This window comes from Eublepharis macularius, chromosome 18, assembly GCF_028583425.1.
Source record: "Eublepharis macularius isolate TG4126 chromosome 18, MPM_Emac_v1.0, whole genome shotgun sequence".
Lineage (NCBI taxonomy): Eukaryota > Metazoa > Chordata > Lepidosauria > Squamata > Eublepharidae > Eublepharis > Eublepharis macularius.
In genome coordinates this window covers 31,370,651-31,386,625 of record NC_072807.1, presented here as the reverse complement: position 1 = coordinate 31,386,625, position 15,975 = coordinate 31,370,651, and the positions used below count along the sequence as shown (strand labels likewise).

The 15,975-nt window shown below is 47.1% G+C and overlaps 1 protein-coding gene across 1 annotated transcript; it reads left to right on the top strand.

Moving 5' to 3' along the window:
• Positions 1–246: 246 nt before the first annotated feature.
• Positions 247–13,778, top strand: LOC129345261 (sodium/nucleoside cotransporter 2-like). Its single transcript, XM_055002301.1, has 17 exons — positions 247–291; positions 1,941–2,023; positions 4,034–4,122; positions 5,827–6,016; positions 6,424–6,565; positions 6,763–6,876; positions 8,006–8,083; positions 8,812–8,892; positions 9,129–9,209; positions 9,419–9,544; positions 10,046–10,176; positions 10,535–10,703; positions 10,800–10,997; positions 11,662–11,743; positions 12,013–12,111; positions 12,382–12,496; positions 13,649–13,778. Exons 1-17 carry the CDS (start codon positions 247–249, stop codon positions 13,776–13,778), a joined length of 1,953 nt encoding a protein of 650 aa, XP_054858276.1.
• The last annotated feature ends 2,197 nt before the right edge of the window (positions 13,779–15,975 follow it).

Genomic DNA, 15,975 nt, shown 5'->3' with positions numbered 1-15,975 from the left:
CGGACTTCGTACAGTTTGGATCAGGAAGTGGGCTCTAGGGCCGACTGCGCATGCGGATGAAAACCCGAGCAAGCAGCTCCCGGACGCGCATGCGGATTAAAGCCCAGACCCCATCACAACAGCCCTCCACCCGCGCTTGAATTTGAAACGCGGCGCGAGGCGGGGACGTTAGATGAAGGGGCGGGGCTGAAAGGAAAGAGTGACGCTCAGCCCGCATGCGCGCTCTATTCCGCTCTGCTTGGCATGATGGAAGAAATCAGGATTTCACCTGGGGGAGCTGGCCAGGGCTTGGTAACTGCATGTACCCCTCTGGTTCTGTCCTTGTCACCACAACGACAAAATGCCACGTGGAACATTCCTTCCCTGTGGTGGTACAGTCCTCTCAGGGGAAGGGACTACACTGCAGGGCCAATTTATACAGTCAACAGCATCTCAAGTTTTTCATATATTCATACTATAGGAGAAATTTTCATGGGTTTTTTTGTGCGGGAGACAGAAAGCATACATTTCCTTGCATGGAGAAAATTAGAGACTCAAGGGGGTAGGTTAGTTAAGAGCCACGAAGGCTGAAAGGATCCACTCAGAGAGGCATATGCAAACCCTCAGGTGGGTCCTGAAGATCTCCCAGAATTACAACTGAGCTTCAGACAACAGATAAATGGGGAAATGGCTGCTTTGAAAGGTGGACTCCAATAATAATAACTGTGCTTATATACCTCTCTTCTAGACAGATTAGTGCCTCAACCAGAGCGGTGAACGAGTTAGTGTTGTTATCCCCACAATACAGCTGGGGAGCTGGGGCTGAGAGGAGTGGCTTACGCAACGCCACCTACTGAGCTCATGGCAGTAGCGGGATTCGAACCAGTAGAGTGCAGCCAAACCACTTCACCACTGTGCTGCAGCATCATACCCTGTTGAGGTCCTTTCCCAAACTTTGCCCTCGCCAAGCTCAACCCCCCACAATCTCCAGGAATTTCCCAAACTAGAGTTGGCAACCCTAGACAACACAGTGACGTATGTGGTCCTCTCCGCACCCTTTTATCCTCACAACAACAATGAGGTTTGGTCCTGCTGAGAGTTAGTTACTATCTCACAGTCACCCAGTGGCAGGGTGGGGATTAGGGTTAGGTAGTCTGGTTGTGTACAATTCATGCCCCACCTCATAACTGGCCACCTCGAAAACTAAAGATGATGAAGATTTTTTCTGCAGAAGTGACACTGATATGGCTATATATGGAGCTGAAGCATTTCTAGTAGCTTCTCTGTGCTAATGGAGAGAAGACAGCATAGTATAGCCTGATCTTGTCAGATTTCAGAAGCTAAGCAGGGTCAGTACTTAGATGGGAGACCACCAAGAAAGACTCTGCAGGGAGAGGCAATGGCAAATCACCTCTGCTTCTTCCTTGCCTTGAAAGCCCCTGCAGGGGTTGCAGTAAGTCAGTTGTGACACACACTGTATGCAGCTAATAATAAGCATTGGTTTGAGGCGGTGCGTCTTGATGTGGAATAAAGTTTTCATGTGGGAGCAGCTGAACACCTTCCACACTCAAAAGATGGAAGTAGCAGCATTTGACTCCAGTGGCACCTTAGGGCCAAGCTACAAGTGACGAATGACACTTGCCTGGCAAGTTAACAGACTGACGTATGTTCTTCTCTGTTCACTTGCCATTCACTTGCGCTCCACTTCATCAAGTGGAGCGCAAGTGAATGGCAAGTGAACAGGGAGGAATACACGTGAGTCTGTCCACTTGCCAGGCAAGTGTCATTCGTCACTTGTAGATTGGTCCTTAGAGACCAACAAGATTTGATGCCACTGGACTCAAAGCCTGCTGTTCTACTGCAGATCAACATGGCTACCCACCTAAAAGATGGAGTGGTACTGTCTTCATGAGAGGGCTCTCAACCGCTTCAATGTCCTTGCCATAACTGCATTTTGACAGGATACAGAGAGAAACCCTGAAACGGCTGAGCAACCTCTGACCCAAGGAGAAAGGAGTGCACAGTTCAATGCATTCCTGATCAGGTATGGCAGTGATCCCTAACATAGTCCTGACCGATATTTTCTTCCCTTCTTTCCCAAAATCCTGCTTCCCCAAAGCAAAATCAGTCTGGTTTTCCTCCACCTCACTGGAGCAGGAGGTGCTTCTGAGGGTCTCGAGAAGCATCACCTTTGGGTCTATGGGAAGTACCAATTCGGAAGTACCTGCCCCCACCACAGATGAAGCTTCACTTAGAAACCTCTTAACATTTTGGCAGCCATCTTGGCAACCACAGTGTGAATGGTCCTGTCTCCTGATCTAAGGTTGCCAGGTGTCCGTTTTTTTAATCAGACTCGGGGCGGGGGGGGAAGCAGTTCAAATATTGGACACATAAATGTCCGGTATTTTTGTGCGTGGGGAAGGAGCTGCTGTCCACTGGCTTGCAGCACCAGCAGGTCTTCCTGCTCCGCCTCTGCCCCTCCCCCTGCTCTTCTGGGGGTGTAGTCAGTGGGGCCGCACAGCTTTCTGTGCCACTTATGCCACCTCCCGCTTGTTTCCAGCCAGCTGACCCGCCAGAGGAGCCAGCTGGGCCAACCCTCTTCTGCACAACCGGGAAGCAGCAGGCCTGCTCACCTGCCCAGCCTCCCAAGCACCGGGGGAGTAGCCAGCAATAACGGGTTGCACACACACAGTGTACACGTGAAGAACTCCAGGGCCCGGTTTATTTTTTTTATGCAATCGGACAATTTATGCAAAAAAATGGTGATGACATCCACTTTGTGGCGGCTTCCATTACTTTTTTCAGTTGTTTTTCAAAATTCCAGAAGTATCCACGGGTTCAAGAAGTCTGAAGACCCCTGAGAAATATAACAGTACACCAGAGAAAAGACTGGGAGAGGCTAGGGTGCCAGTACTGAGACTTTGATCCTGTTTTTTTAAAAAATTGAGATGGGGTGGTGGGTGAAAAGTAGGGTTGCCAGCTTCCAGGTCGTGGCTGAAGATCTCTGAGATCCAGGCCATAGAGATCAGTTCCCCTGGAGAAAATAGCTGCGTTGGAGTGTGGATTTTATGACATTATACCTTGCTGAGGTCCCTCCCTTCCCCAAACCCTGCCCTCTCTAGGCTCCACCCCCCCTCCCCCCAAATCACCAGGAATTTCCTAAACTGGAGCTGGCAGCGTTAGCAGAAAGGGATGTGCCTTCATGAGGGACCAGACCATGGGGAGGTGAAGGCCAGCACATTGAATTGCAAATCAAAAAAGCGACTGCTGAGTCTCTGAGGACAGGCGGGACATCGTCCCTTTGGCCACACCCTCTGTAAGGAGTTTGGTCTATGCTTTCGGGACCAGATTTCAATTTCAAGCAGTCTTCAATAGTGATGCTACTCAGAATGCATTATGATAGCTTGATTTATGGTGGAAACATCTGCCTTGTCAAGAAGAGGGAAGTGATGATGCTCCAAGAAATTGCTAGCCACAATCACATTCTGAGGTTCAAGTAGCCGAGGCAGGAGACAGCCTGCTCTTCCAAAGAGAGCACAACCTCACCCAGAGAGCTGGTAGCCCACCAACTTCCCAGTCAAGAGAATGTCTCCAGCTTAACCAAGTTGTTTGGTTATTGGCCGTCATCCTCTTCTTGTGCCTTAGGGCACTTGGATTGCTGATAGCCTGTTTATCCAGTGCAAATCCTGAAAACGGAAACCATTTCATTAGGGCTTACCAAAAGAGTGCAAAGATATTGTGCAAGCTTTCAGTTTATACAGAACTCTTCATGAAGCTGCCTGGATTTCTTTTTTGTTTTAAGAGGAGGAGGAAGGGGGCTGGAGAAAAAAAAATGTTTCGGGCCCTGATTGTAAGATGTCTGCATCCTGAGCAGGTTGCCTAGCAGTCTTGTATAGATGGAGATAGCATCAGATTGTCCCTCCAATTTTCTTTGAATGCTATCACCTCTTTGAATGCCGTCACCCATAATCCCTAGATCTCCCTGACAGTCACTTTCCGCAAGCAACTGTTGAGCACAAAACACCCTTGACCCTTTTGTGTAATTCCCCCTCAGGATCTGTAGCCCCCTTTCAAAGGCATGTGACTTTTGTCAGGCGCACGCTGAGATACTGCACAAGATCTTCTTGGGCCTTCTCATTGCAGGTGAGATTCTCCCCTTTAATATGTTCTGGGATCGGATGCATGGCTTACAATGAACTTGGTGAACTGAAACTGCCAGTTCATTTATGCATCGTAAGCATATTCTCTAGGGATCTTCTGTAAATTTGTAGGGAAACGCTTTCAGCTTGGGAAAAGGGCTTTGTGGTAGGGTTCCCAATGTGTTCGCCGAGACTACCAACAACCTGCTTCTCCTTCTCAAACCTGTGTTTTCCCAGTTCGATACCCTCTGTATGTTTGCATCTATGCCAGTTTGTTGTCTTCCACTGGGGCTTTGCAACGTGCTCCCAGCCCATCCAGGGTCACATTATGAACGCAATGATGTCACAGTGCCAAAGGGCTGATCCAGTTTGGCCTGAAGATGTCATGGAAGTCAATCGTACATAGCCAGTTCAGAGTGAGGGTAATGCCTTCTGTGTCACGTCGCTCTCACTCCGGACTGATTGGGGGAGGGAAGGGGCTGCATGCTATGCTGAGGAGGGAGGGGAGTGCAGTTGTGGCTGTTGCCTTGAGAAGAGACAGGCAGAACATCACAGCTCCTCACCCAAATTGCCCTGCTGAAGAAAAAAAAGGGTGTGTATAAACAGTAAACAAATCCTTATTGTTTAAATGGTTAATATTTTACACCATTACTTGAATCTTCCTGTTTGTTTTGCAAACAGCATACTATCCTTGGTATTTTGCATCCAACTGGTAATCGCAAGTCAGCTCAACTACCTGTGCTGATCAGCAGTTGTGGGAGGCTGAGTCATTGGGGACCTGGAATGTAAACCAGTCCTTCTTTTGTATTTGTAGCTATTTATCTCTTAAAAGGAAGAAAGCTGAAAGTGTTTTTAAAGTGTCGTTTTGGTTCCTGGCTTCTTGTTTTTTAGTCATGTTTACCTAGAAGCAAGTCTCACTGAGTGCCATAGGTCTTATTTCCAAGTACGTGTGCACTGTTTTTCTGTCTATAATCCTATGCATGTTTACTCAGAAATAAATCCCACTTTCAATACTGATAGTTCTCAAGTAAACACATAGGTCTAAGTACCAATGAAAATAGTTGGGTTAACAACTGAGTATACAAACTTTGAGCTGCACACATCAGTTTGGGCATAAAAGACAAATATTATTGTCTCCAATAATAATATTGGGAGGAAGAAAGGGAGAATTGCTTCTTTGAAGAACAAGATTCAGGTCCAGTAGTACCTTAAAGACCAACTAGATTTCAGGTATGAGCTTTCAAGAGTCAGAGCAAGGGAGCTCTGACTCTCAAAAGCTCATACCCTGGAAATCTAGTTGGTCTTTAAGGTGCTACTGGACCTGAATCTTGCTACCCCCCTGAACTTGCTTCTTTGAAGTTACCCCAAGTCAAAAATAATAAATCTTTTTTCTCCCTTTTTTGTTTCAAGAAAAGCTTTAGTCCTAGAGTGGCTGTTCTTATAGCATTACTTTTAAGAATATGGAAGGTTTTAAGGGTCTTTTTTAAAGACCACTTACGTGTGGGCAAGCAGGTTAGTAAAAAAGTTGATGGGGCAGTAACTTTCATGGAGTAACTTGCAAGGCAATGCCACAAACATTTGGACATACAGAATCCAGTCTTAATGCCTGTGAGTGCAGATAATGAATGGGAGAAAGGAAATCCCCAAACCTGCAGTGCTGACAATGGAATTGATCTGCTGTTCATAGTCGTGTGTCTCCTCTCTCTAGCTTATCTGGCGTACTTCATCGCGGCCTGTTGGCTGGACTTCCAGCGGGCCTTAGGTCTGTTTGTTTTAACGTGCCTGGCCATCTTTCTCATGGCCTATAACTTGGTGCAGAAATGGTGGGGGGTGCACATCATCCAGCTGTTAAGCCCAGTTGGGAAATGCTTCCGGAGCACCTGGCCCTGGTTGAAATGGTGAGTTGGAAACCAGCTTGCTGCATAGGGCTGTTATGTGTTTGTTTGCATGCAGCTAATGCTGGTGCAGTTCTTTATGTTGTCACTCAAGACCCCAGGCTGGCTCTAATTGCAGAGTAATGTTATCCTGCCAACACTGGATACAGTTTTGCTGCTATCTCAGGATTAAAGATGGGTCTGAAAAGATTGCAGACCACAGTCCTGTTGGCGAACAGCTCCTGTGTTGTTCCTATAACGGTGGTGTTCTAGATGCTAACCTATAGGAAGCTGCCAGGGGTAACAGATGCCCGAGCACCTTGCACTTTGGCACTGGGGCGTTTCTTTAGTGACATATTCCTCCTCTGTGATGACCGTTCCATGGCCATGTGTGTCTAAGTGTCCTGCTATGCCACTCCTTTCTTTCCTAGGGCATTTTATCTGCTCATTCCAGTCAGCCTCATCACACTCCTGGTTCTAGATGTGTCCCAAAGGAAAGAGCAGTTGGTGTCGCTGGGTGGCTTCAGTGTGTTGGTCCTGGCTCTCTTCCTCTGTTCCAGACACCATAGTGCTGTAAGTGGCACCACTGGAGATTTTGCCTTCCAATGCTGAAAGAAACAGGGGCAGATTTTGTTGGTGCCCCATTCCCCCAGTCAACTATCTCTGAGTTCTACAGATCAGTGGCGAGCCAGCTCGGAGGGCAGCTCTCCATCCCATCCATTCTGCCAAATGGTCTAGCCGCTTTTATTTCCTTTCCTTTTGAATCACAGGTATCCTGGAGAACTGTGTTCTGGGGGCTTGGCCTGCAGTTTCTCCTTGGAGTCTTCATCATCCGGACAAAGCCTGGATTTCTGGCTTTCCAATGGCTTGGCAAACAGATCTCGGTATGGGGGCATCAACCCTCGGGAGGGGGTGTTCTTAGAGGGATGATTTTAGTCTGCGGATTGTTTTGGGTGAGGGTGGAAGGTGTTGTGAAGATGAGGGATAAATGTGTAAACAGCAAATGAAAGTGTAGCATATAAGGTTACTGGTGCTGGCATCTTCTTGGAGGTTGGCACAGGATTGTCATTGTTTATTTAATCATATGATGCACACTTTCTCCCATTAGCCTTGGACAGAGTGTTGGAAACATGGGTTTGAAATCCAGCTAAGGGCTGCTATTAACTCTGTTACGAAACTTGTGTGTCGCCGTATCATTTTAACAATGGAGCCCATGAACTAATGCTCCACCAGCAGGTTTGGAAGTGTGAAAATGGCAGCAGTGAGAGGCAAAAGCTGCTTCTTCCTCCCTCCTTCGGTCACAAGCAGAAGAGAGACTGGGGTGGGGTGTGGGAGGCAGAGAACAACTATCGCACGTCTAGTGCAAAGTCCTTGTGTTTTCCCCTAACAAACATGAAGTCTTCGTAATCTGTAGATAAGCCCTAATACAAGGAATCTTGTCATCCAGGTTGTAGGGGCATGGAAAATTCACACCCACCATTCTCCAGCCCAAATTCAGGGTCTTCCTTCAGCTGCTTTTCTGGACCATATCACATGGTCCATCATATATATTTTTGAAGCCTTGTGAGGATTTGAACCCTGGTTTCCCCCATTGTACTGTGATGCTAATCAGTTACTTCCCACCTGTTCACCTCCTGCCACATGATGTGTCCTACTTCCATCTCAATTTCAGTTCCCCAATCTATGCAACAAACAGCTACTGTTATTTGTTATGGATAACATAAGGAGAATGCAAAAATAAAAGGCACCTGCTCTCTGAAGGTGGGGTATATACTGACAGTTGCAGGAGTTTATACTTGTGCTTCTTCAGCAGTGACCATGAAAGTCCATCAGATACAGTCGTTGTCTCAGACTGTTTAAATTTCTCCACTGTAATAGATCCTTTGTCATGAAATATATTTCATTGGTCATTCTCCCTTGCATAAGCAATGCTGATTTTGTACAGCATCCCGTTCCTGGTAAATGAGACTAAGGCTCTTTAAAATTCATTCATCGCCAACTTTTCCTTTACAGATATTCCTTGGTTATACCCGGGCCGGTTCCAGTTTCGTCTTTGGGGACAGACTGATCAATGAATCTTTTGCCTTTCTGGTCAGTTTCAAGGACCATTTGAAAAAAGCAGCTCTTTGACCCTTTCTTCTGATCAGTTCATAAAACCCGTGGCTGACTTGTCACTGCTCGGCTGGGATGGTACTTACCTGAGCTGTGAGCTGTCTCCTTGGCAAAGAACTTTTACTGAACCTGTCCCCAAATGGGCCAGAAGTACAGGCCACGTAGTAAGTTCCTGGCTGTTTTCTATCAAATGATACAAAATCCACTTCGTCAGTCCGTGGCACCCAGCGGCAATGATGTAAGCAAAGCAGGTTAAGAAAAGCAGAGCAGCTCCTGAGAGCAGTTTGGTGTGCTGCTGATGAGGCAATCAACTTATACAGAGTCTATTTGCATTAGTAAAGAAAATAAGAGTCCTTTTATTTTAGGAACTCCACTTAGGACGGGAAAGAGGAGAGATAGAATCTAATCTATCTAAGGATGCTGGTGAATACAGAGACCGAGCCCTGTGTCCTCCATGGTGGCAAGATGGAGAGAGAGAGAGTGTGCCAACAAATGAGGGGAAAGAAGTGGAAGGAGGAAAGTTCCCGGAGAGTAGCAGATCAAAAAGATAGCATCAGATAGGGCAGTATAGTGTGTCTTCCTCTTTATCTCAAACCTGAGACCAGGCACAAGGGATAGCATACAAGTCCTTCACTTCTTACAAAAGATATGTGTTTTGTTGTAGTGCCAAGCTTGGCATGGAGCTGATGGGCCTTTTCTGTCTCCAGGCTTTACCCATCATTGTCTTCTTCAGCTGCGTAACGTCTATTCTCTACTACCTGGGGGTCATACAGTGGGTGATCTTTAAGGTAACATTTGGCACAAGTCTCCAGACGCTGGAAGAGATACCATCCAGCCCTGCTTAGCATCTGAGAGCTCTGCCATGCTGGCTGGTTAAAACTAGATTTGGGAAAGGAAGTTATTTATGAGGTGGGGTGATAACTGAGCCAGAGGCAGGCTAAGGGTCACACAAGAACTTACTTACTGGGTCACAGAGCGATAAAAAATGTCCCACTGGCAAATGACTTCCGGCTCAATCCCACAGATCTCTTGGCTGCTGCAAATTACCATGAACACAAGCACCACTGAGTCGCTGAGCGTGGCAGGGAACGTGTTTTTGGGAATGGTAAGCCATTTTTCTGCACACCTGGGCACCCATCCTACTCCGAGCATCAGCACATGAAGGCATTTTCTGTGCCACTCTGAGGCTGCTCCTCCTAGGATTATTCATGGAGCTCCAAAGAACCATTAATTAATTCTGGGTGCTCCTTCTGCAATCTTGTGAGCAAAGGCTGGCCTCCTTCTGGAACCTGATTGCCTTTTTCTGCCCCGCAGACAGAGGCTCTGCTGCTTATCCATCCCTACTTGTCAGAATTGACAAGCTCAGAAATCCACGCTGTGATGGCTGGTGGCTTTTCCACTATTGCTGGCAGCGTGATGGGTGCCTACATTTCATTTGGGGTGAGTGAACATGCTGCTCGGGGATCCGGAAGGGATCCAAGTGGTACCGTCTAGCCCTGTTGAAATATTTCCCAGGGAACAGTAGTGTGTGTTTTACTTGTGTGTGTGCTTTTGTTCCTTTTCTATGATGCAAGCATGTCTGAAATCCAAAAAAAGTCACAACCAAGCAGGGAGGAGAATCCAGACTTTTCATATCCAACTACGACGCTTGTCGAGTTACCACCATACTCTCTTTACTGCCATATTGCATAAGGACCTGCTGGTACCCATCTTCTTCTCATTCAATCACCTTGGTAGACATCATCACTGCTCCATCTCCTTACAGTGCTTTTGCTTAGTCCTAATTGCGCATCCTTCTCCACATTTAATTCAGCTTTGTTTTTATACAGAATATGCCCAGGCCATCTCAAAGCCCCAAATGAAACAATATCAGGGCTCTTCCGAGAAAGAGACATAACAGCTTTGCCTTCTGTTCGCTACACTCTGCATCCCACATCACAGGTAGACGCCTCATCCTTGATCGCAGCATCAGTGATGGCCGCACCCTGTGCTTTGGCAATGGCAAAACTTGTCTATCCAGAAGTGGAAGAGTCCAAGTTCCGGAATATGGAGAATGTGACTATTACCGCTGGGTGAGCGCAGTAAGGGGTGAAGACAGAGAGGGTATCAGGGAATCTTCCAGTGGGGTGGGTGGGGAGTATGCAGGTCATAAAGTGAGCCTACATGCCATAAAGATAGTTTCAGGTGGGTAGCTGTGTTGGTATGCATACTGGTCAGAAATCACCAGTTGGAAAGGAAATCACTGTCAAAAAAGTTTGCAAGCAATCAGGGTTTACGAAGGTGGAAGAGTCAACTCAGTTCTGTCTTGACCTCATGCTTCCAGCATTAGTTACTCAGGCAGGCCTTGCTCCTGCAGGAGTGTCTCTTTGCTCCTGGGGCCCACCTGTGAGCGTCTTTCTTTTCTTCTCTTTCCATGGTGTGTTCTCACAGGGAGGAGCGGAATGTTATAGAAGCCGCCAGCAACGGGGCTGCGATTTCCGTGGGGATGGTGGCTAACATTGCAGCCAACCTCATCGCTTTCCTGGCTATGCTAGCTTTCATCAACGCCGTACTGGCTTGGTTGGGACACATGGTCAATGTACCAGGACTCTCTTTTGAGGTATACCTCACCCCTTGCAAGAGAACCAGGTGTCTTGGGAACTTTGTCCCTTTCACAAATTTGAGTTTTGTCACAAACCTCGTTTCTGCTTTCCAGCTGATCTGCTCCTATGTGCTGGTGCCCGTGGCGTTCTTATTAGGGGCCAGCTGGGATGATGCACCCATCGTAGCTGAGCTGCTGGGCATCAAGCTCTTCTTGAATGAGTTTGTGGCCTATCAGCAACTGGCCACTTACAAAAAGCACCGGCTGGACGGATGGCCTGAGTGGGGGAGGGCAAAGAAGCAGTGGATTTCGGTAAGCAGGCCAGGAGAGGAAAGTATACGTGTCACCATTCCTCGTGGAAACACCCCAGTGCTGTGGAAGCAATTTAGCACTTCCCTGTGGGACTAGTGTTCAGCACACAGAGCCCAAACCTTTGACGAGGAGCATGCACCGTGCATGCACATTCATGCGCAATAACTGCGCTTATATACCACTCTTCTAGACAGATTAGTGCCTCACACAGAGCAGTGAACAAGTTAGTGTTATTATTATCCGCACAAAACAGGTGGGGAGCTGAAGCTGAGAGGAGCGACTTACCCAAGGCCACCTGCTGAGCTCATGGCAGTAGTGGGATTCAAACCAGTAGAGTGCTGATTTGCAGCCAAACCACTTAACCAGTGTGCTACAGCAGCTCTCTGTAATATTCAATGTATATACCGCCCTTCAGGACAACTTAATGCCACACTCGGAGTGGTTTACAAAGTGTACTATTATTATTCCCACAACAATCACCCTGTGAGGTGGGTGGGACTGAGAAAGCTCTGAAAGAGTTGTGACTGACCCAAGGTCACCCAGCTTGCTTCAAGTGGAGGAAGGGGAATCAAACCCAGTTCTCCATATTAGAGTCCTGCTGCTTTTAATCACTACACTAAACCATGACACTGATCCTCCTGCTTCTCTTTCTCTCGTTACCTAGGTGAGAGCCGAAATCATTTCAACATTTGCGCTCTGCGGATTTGCCAATCTGGGCTCTACTGGAATCATGCTGGGAGCCTTAAGTGAGTCCACAGCCCCAATGGCCACTGCACTGGTTGGGAGGAGAGAGAAACTTGGGGAAGGTCTTAAGCTAGGCCCCAAATGCCTTGCAAAAACTACCAGGCCCATAACTATAACTATGTCCCATTCTGCTGTACTTGCCCACCTCTGCCTGCCATTTCCAGCAAGAGCATGGTAGACTGTTGGGGCTTTGGCCTGACAGGTACATGCCCAGTGTCCCATGCACATCTGACTCTCCTATGATTTATGATTATTATGATTATTTTGCAAGCATCCCTGGTGCCACAGCGCAAAAGTGAATTTTCTAGCATCATCCTGTGGTCTTTACTCACCGGAACTTGCGTTTCTCTCATCAATGCATGCATTGCAGGTATGATCGGGGCGTTTGGGTCAGGGGCAACCCCAGAGATGAGGGGGAGGGACTGATTTTGGGGGTCTCAAGTCTGACACCTGAGAGAACAGACAGAGTGGTAAGGAGAAGCAGGCTGATTCATCTCTTCCTGGGCCGCCCACTGAATAATCCTGTTGGAATGAGGAGGAGAAAGCATACTGAATCGGCACCCCCAATTCCACCATTCTCTTGGGGCTCTGAAACTCCCAGACTTAACAAGACTCTTCCCTGACCCCTACATCCCCATAGGGATCCTGTATGTGCCCAGAGAAGATGTGACTGATTGCCCAGCCCTCTTCAGAACAGCCAACCTCAGTTCCACCAGCTACTCAATCTATCTTTGCTGCCAAGGCTTGTTTTCCAGGTGAGCCACAAAAGTGTCCTGCCTCATCACTGAACTGCAGGAAGCGAAATGAATCCATTCATTTCTCAAGCACAAACCTTTACAATATTCTTTTTTGCACTTGGTCCTTGCATGCTTCCCTGTAGAAATGTTAGTGACCAGAAGATGGCACTCTTTCCCCTTTAAATGTATTTATCAGCTGGTCTTTTAAAAACAAAGACATTCCAGGAGTTGTGGGGCTGAGGGTTGATTTTCCACAAATGGAAAATGTGATCCACCAGGCACTTGATAAAAGATGCCATAGGCACTGATTTCTAAGTAATAGTTGGTGTTGGTTTTCTCTCTTTAATGAAATTCTGTGAGTCTACATCATAGCAGTTCCTTCCCGTTTAATTTCTGGAAATGTTCCACTTTTGCTTCTGGTATGACACAACTGTCCTGAAAATACTGAGGAGTTCAGTGAGTTACTAAGATAAACCATTGCATAATTTATTCTGATATGAGTACGTGGAATGTTTAAAAAGCCTTGGCATTGAGCAGGTGAAGGGAAAACACCAAGGCACTTTAGAAAGTCAGCAGACGGCAAATGTTGAAGGAATAGATTTCCATTCCCTGACCACTGGCAAGTGTCATCTAAACCAATCCTAGTTTCTGAGCTTGTGTTAGGACAAGTTGTGTAATAATACTGGATGCCTGAGAGATGACTGACTTATTGAAGGGGTCCCCAGAAGTACATCCATGTGGAAAAGTCTGCTATGAATTGTAAGTTTCCCCAAGAGAGTTATTCTGGGAGTAGAATCCTACATAACTGTAGGGGCAGTTCCCCATGTGGGCCGATTCACGTGTTACAGAGTCCTCATGGTCACCACAAGGGCTTTGGATCATCCATGGAGTTCACTGCGGGGAATTTAATTCCCAGGCATTCGCATACCCAATTCATATCAGGACCATGAGCAGAGGGGGCTGAGTTCCCCCCGCCCCCCATGCCATTTTCAGAACCAGAACCGGCCCTGAGGAGGCACTGTTTGCCCCGTTGGAGAAACTGACATGTACTTACAGCTACAGGCAAGTTTCTCCAGTGGGGAAAACAGAAGGTCTCCGAGGCCATTTCAGGCTGGGGGAAAGCAGCAATTCTGCTGCAGCTGCCACCCTCAAATTCCCTCTCTTCCACAGCACCTCCTTGGCAACAGACGGCTCATTTTCCTTCTCCGGCACTTGGCAAAATCAGGATGCCAATGCTACCGCGACGCGTCTCCAGCAGTGCTGTGGTCACTATAAGGCCGTGGTGTGTGGCAAGCCGTAACCGCCCAAGAGTGGGTCAGGGGGGCACTGCAAGAGGGCATCTTTACAGTGTCCCCATCACTGAGGGAGTAGCCCAAACAGTAAAGCTTGTTTTTATACCAAAAAATAATAAAAATAAAACTATGTTTGTGCAAAACTTTAATGAGTTTCTTGGGTAGAAGGGGTCAAATATCACTTGCAGACACCAGAGCAAAGAAGGAAGACTACCAGCCTTTTCTAAGGGTATGTAAAACTAGCTATGTCCAGGTATTTTGCAGTGGGTGAGAAGTTCTGTTTAAGAAAAAAATAGTTTAAAATGGGAAGCCTTTACTACAGTGGGTCATCGGCAAAACTATTACACCATATTGCTGTGAAATTGCTAAGTACTGAGGATGGATCTTTCACTATGGTTTGTGTGGTACAGTGGTTAGAGCACTGAACTAGGGTCTGGGAGAGCTGGCTTCAGTTCCTCCCTTTGCCACGGAGCTTGCTTGGTGACACTGAGCCAGCCCCCAGCCAGTCTTTCTCACAGGATTGTTATGAAGCTCTGAGCTCCTTGAAGGAAGGGCTGGATTTAAAAAATGTAAATATGTCGACAGACAGTGCATGGCCTAAAGGAACTAAAAGTGGAGCCTTTGAGAAAAAAACAAGCATGTTCTTCAGTGGGTGCTAATTGTTCAGAGATAGTCTCTTGATGCCTTAAGCTGGATAGCCCAGGCTAGCCTGATCTTGTCAGATCTCAGAAGCTAAACAGAGTTGGCCCTGGTTAGTACCTGGATGGGAGACCACCAAAGAAGTCCAAGGTTGCTATGCAGAGGCAGGCAATGGCAAACCATCTCTGAATGTCTCTTGCCTTAAAAACCCTATGGGGTCGTCGTACATCAGCTGCGATTTGACAGCACTTTACCCCACTAGTCTCGTGTGAGCACCTCCCAGGTACCACGGGAAAGTGTAGTGTTTCAAGTGTAAAGATATCTCATCTTGGTCATTCTGCAAAGGCTGGGGGTAGGTGGGACATTTAGATGGGGAAAGGCCAAGGGCAGGGAAATGCTGAAGTTACTGGGGCACACCTGCCAGCAACCATGAAGTAAAGGTAAGACTATTCTCTACGTGATTTCCTCTGGGGCTATTGCCTCCCTCTTCTTAGTTTCTTCGCTAGATACACCACAAACAGGAAAACAGCACTGCACTGTCCTGTATGACTAATGAAAGTGTTGATATCAATAGCCTGTCCCTTCCAAGGTTGCCACAGTAATTGCTACCACCAGCAGTCGGAGTACAGCTTGCAAGGGGACTTTAGCATATGGCTCTTTTCCTAGCTAAACGTCACGAGGGTCAAAGGTGGAGGGGTTTTTTTTTAATGCTTCTGATAATATTGGGCCTTGTCATCGCATTGAATGCTCTTTGGCAGACAAAGCAGATTTTTCACAGGCCGACAGTTCTCTGAAAAGAACTGAGGCACTCTGTGGTGACAAGAGGAAGGCAAAGCTCATTTGTAGAGTGGTTGGACATGTGAAGCTGCCTTCGACTAGACAGACCATTGGTCTCCCTCTCAGTTGTCTGTTCTCAGAGGCAGCAGCTGTCTGGGGTGTGAGGCAGAAAAAGGTCTTTCCCAACATGTTGCCCAGAATCCTACAATCAGAGGTGCCAGGAATTGAACCAGGGACCTTCTGCATATGAACTGGGTCCTCTGCCACTGAGCTACAGCACCCCATCAGCTATTGTGCCACTGAAAAGGAGAGAGCAGGCCGGGAACTGGGATGGTGTCAATTCATCAGAGTGTTCATCACAGAAGTACACAATGCCAGTGAACCCAAGCAGAATGGGCCCACTTTGCAGGTTACAAAAACCTGAGGAAAGAGGAGGTGAGCTACTGGAGTTAGCCTAAGGGGCCAAATTACACATTTTAATTTAATTTATTCAATTTATACTCCGCCCTCCTCACACCAGCGGGCTCAGGGCGGATCACAACAAGGCTTAAAACACATTGGACAATTCAACCATTATTACCATTAAAATATAAAATACTACATGACAAACATTGGCACTCCCAGTGTTAAAAATTGCTTGCATCAGGGCAAAGGTGCTGAAGAAGGGCTATGGCCCTGTTACTCCACTATAAACTACTTCCTAGAGCTGCTGTTAGTTGCAGTAATGGAGAAAGGTTCAATACAGGTACCATATTTTATTTCCCTCCACTAACAGCAGCTGGGGCAATT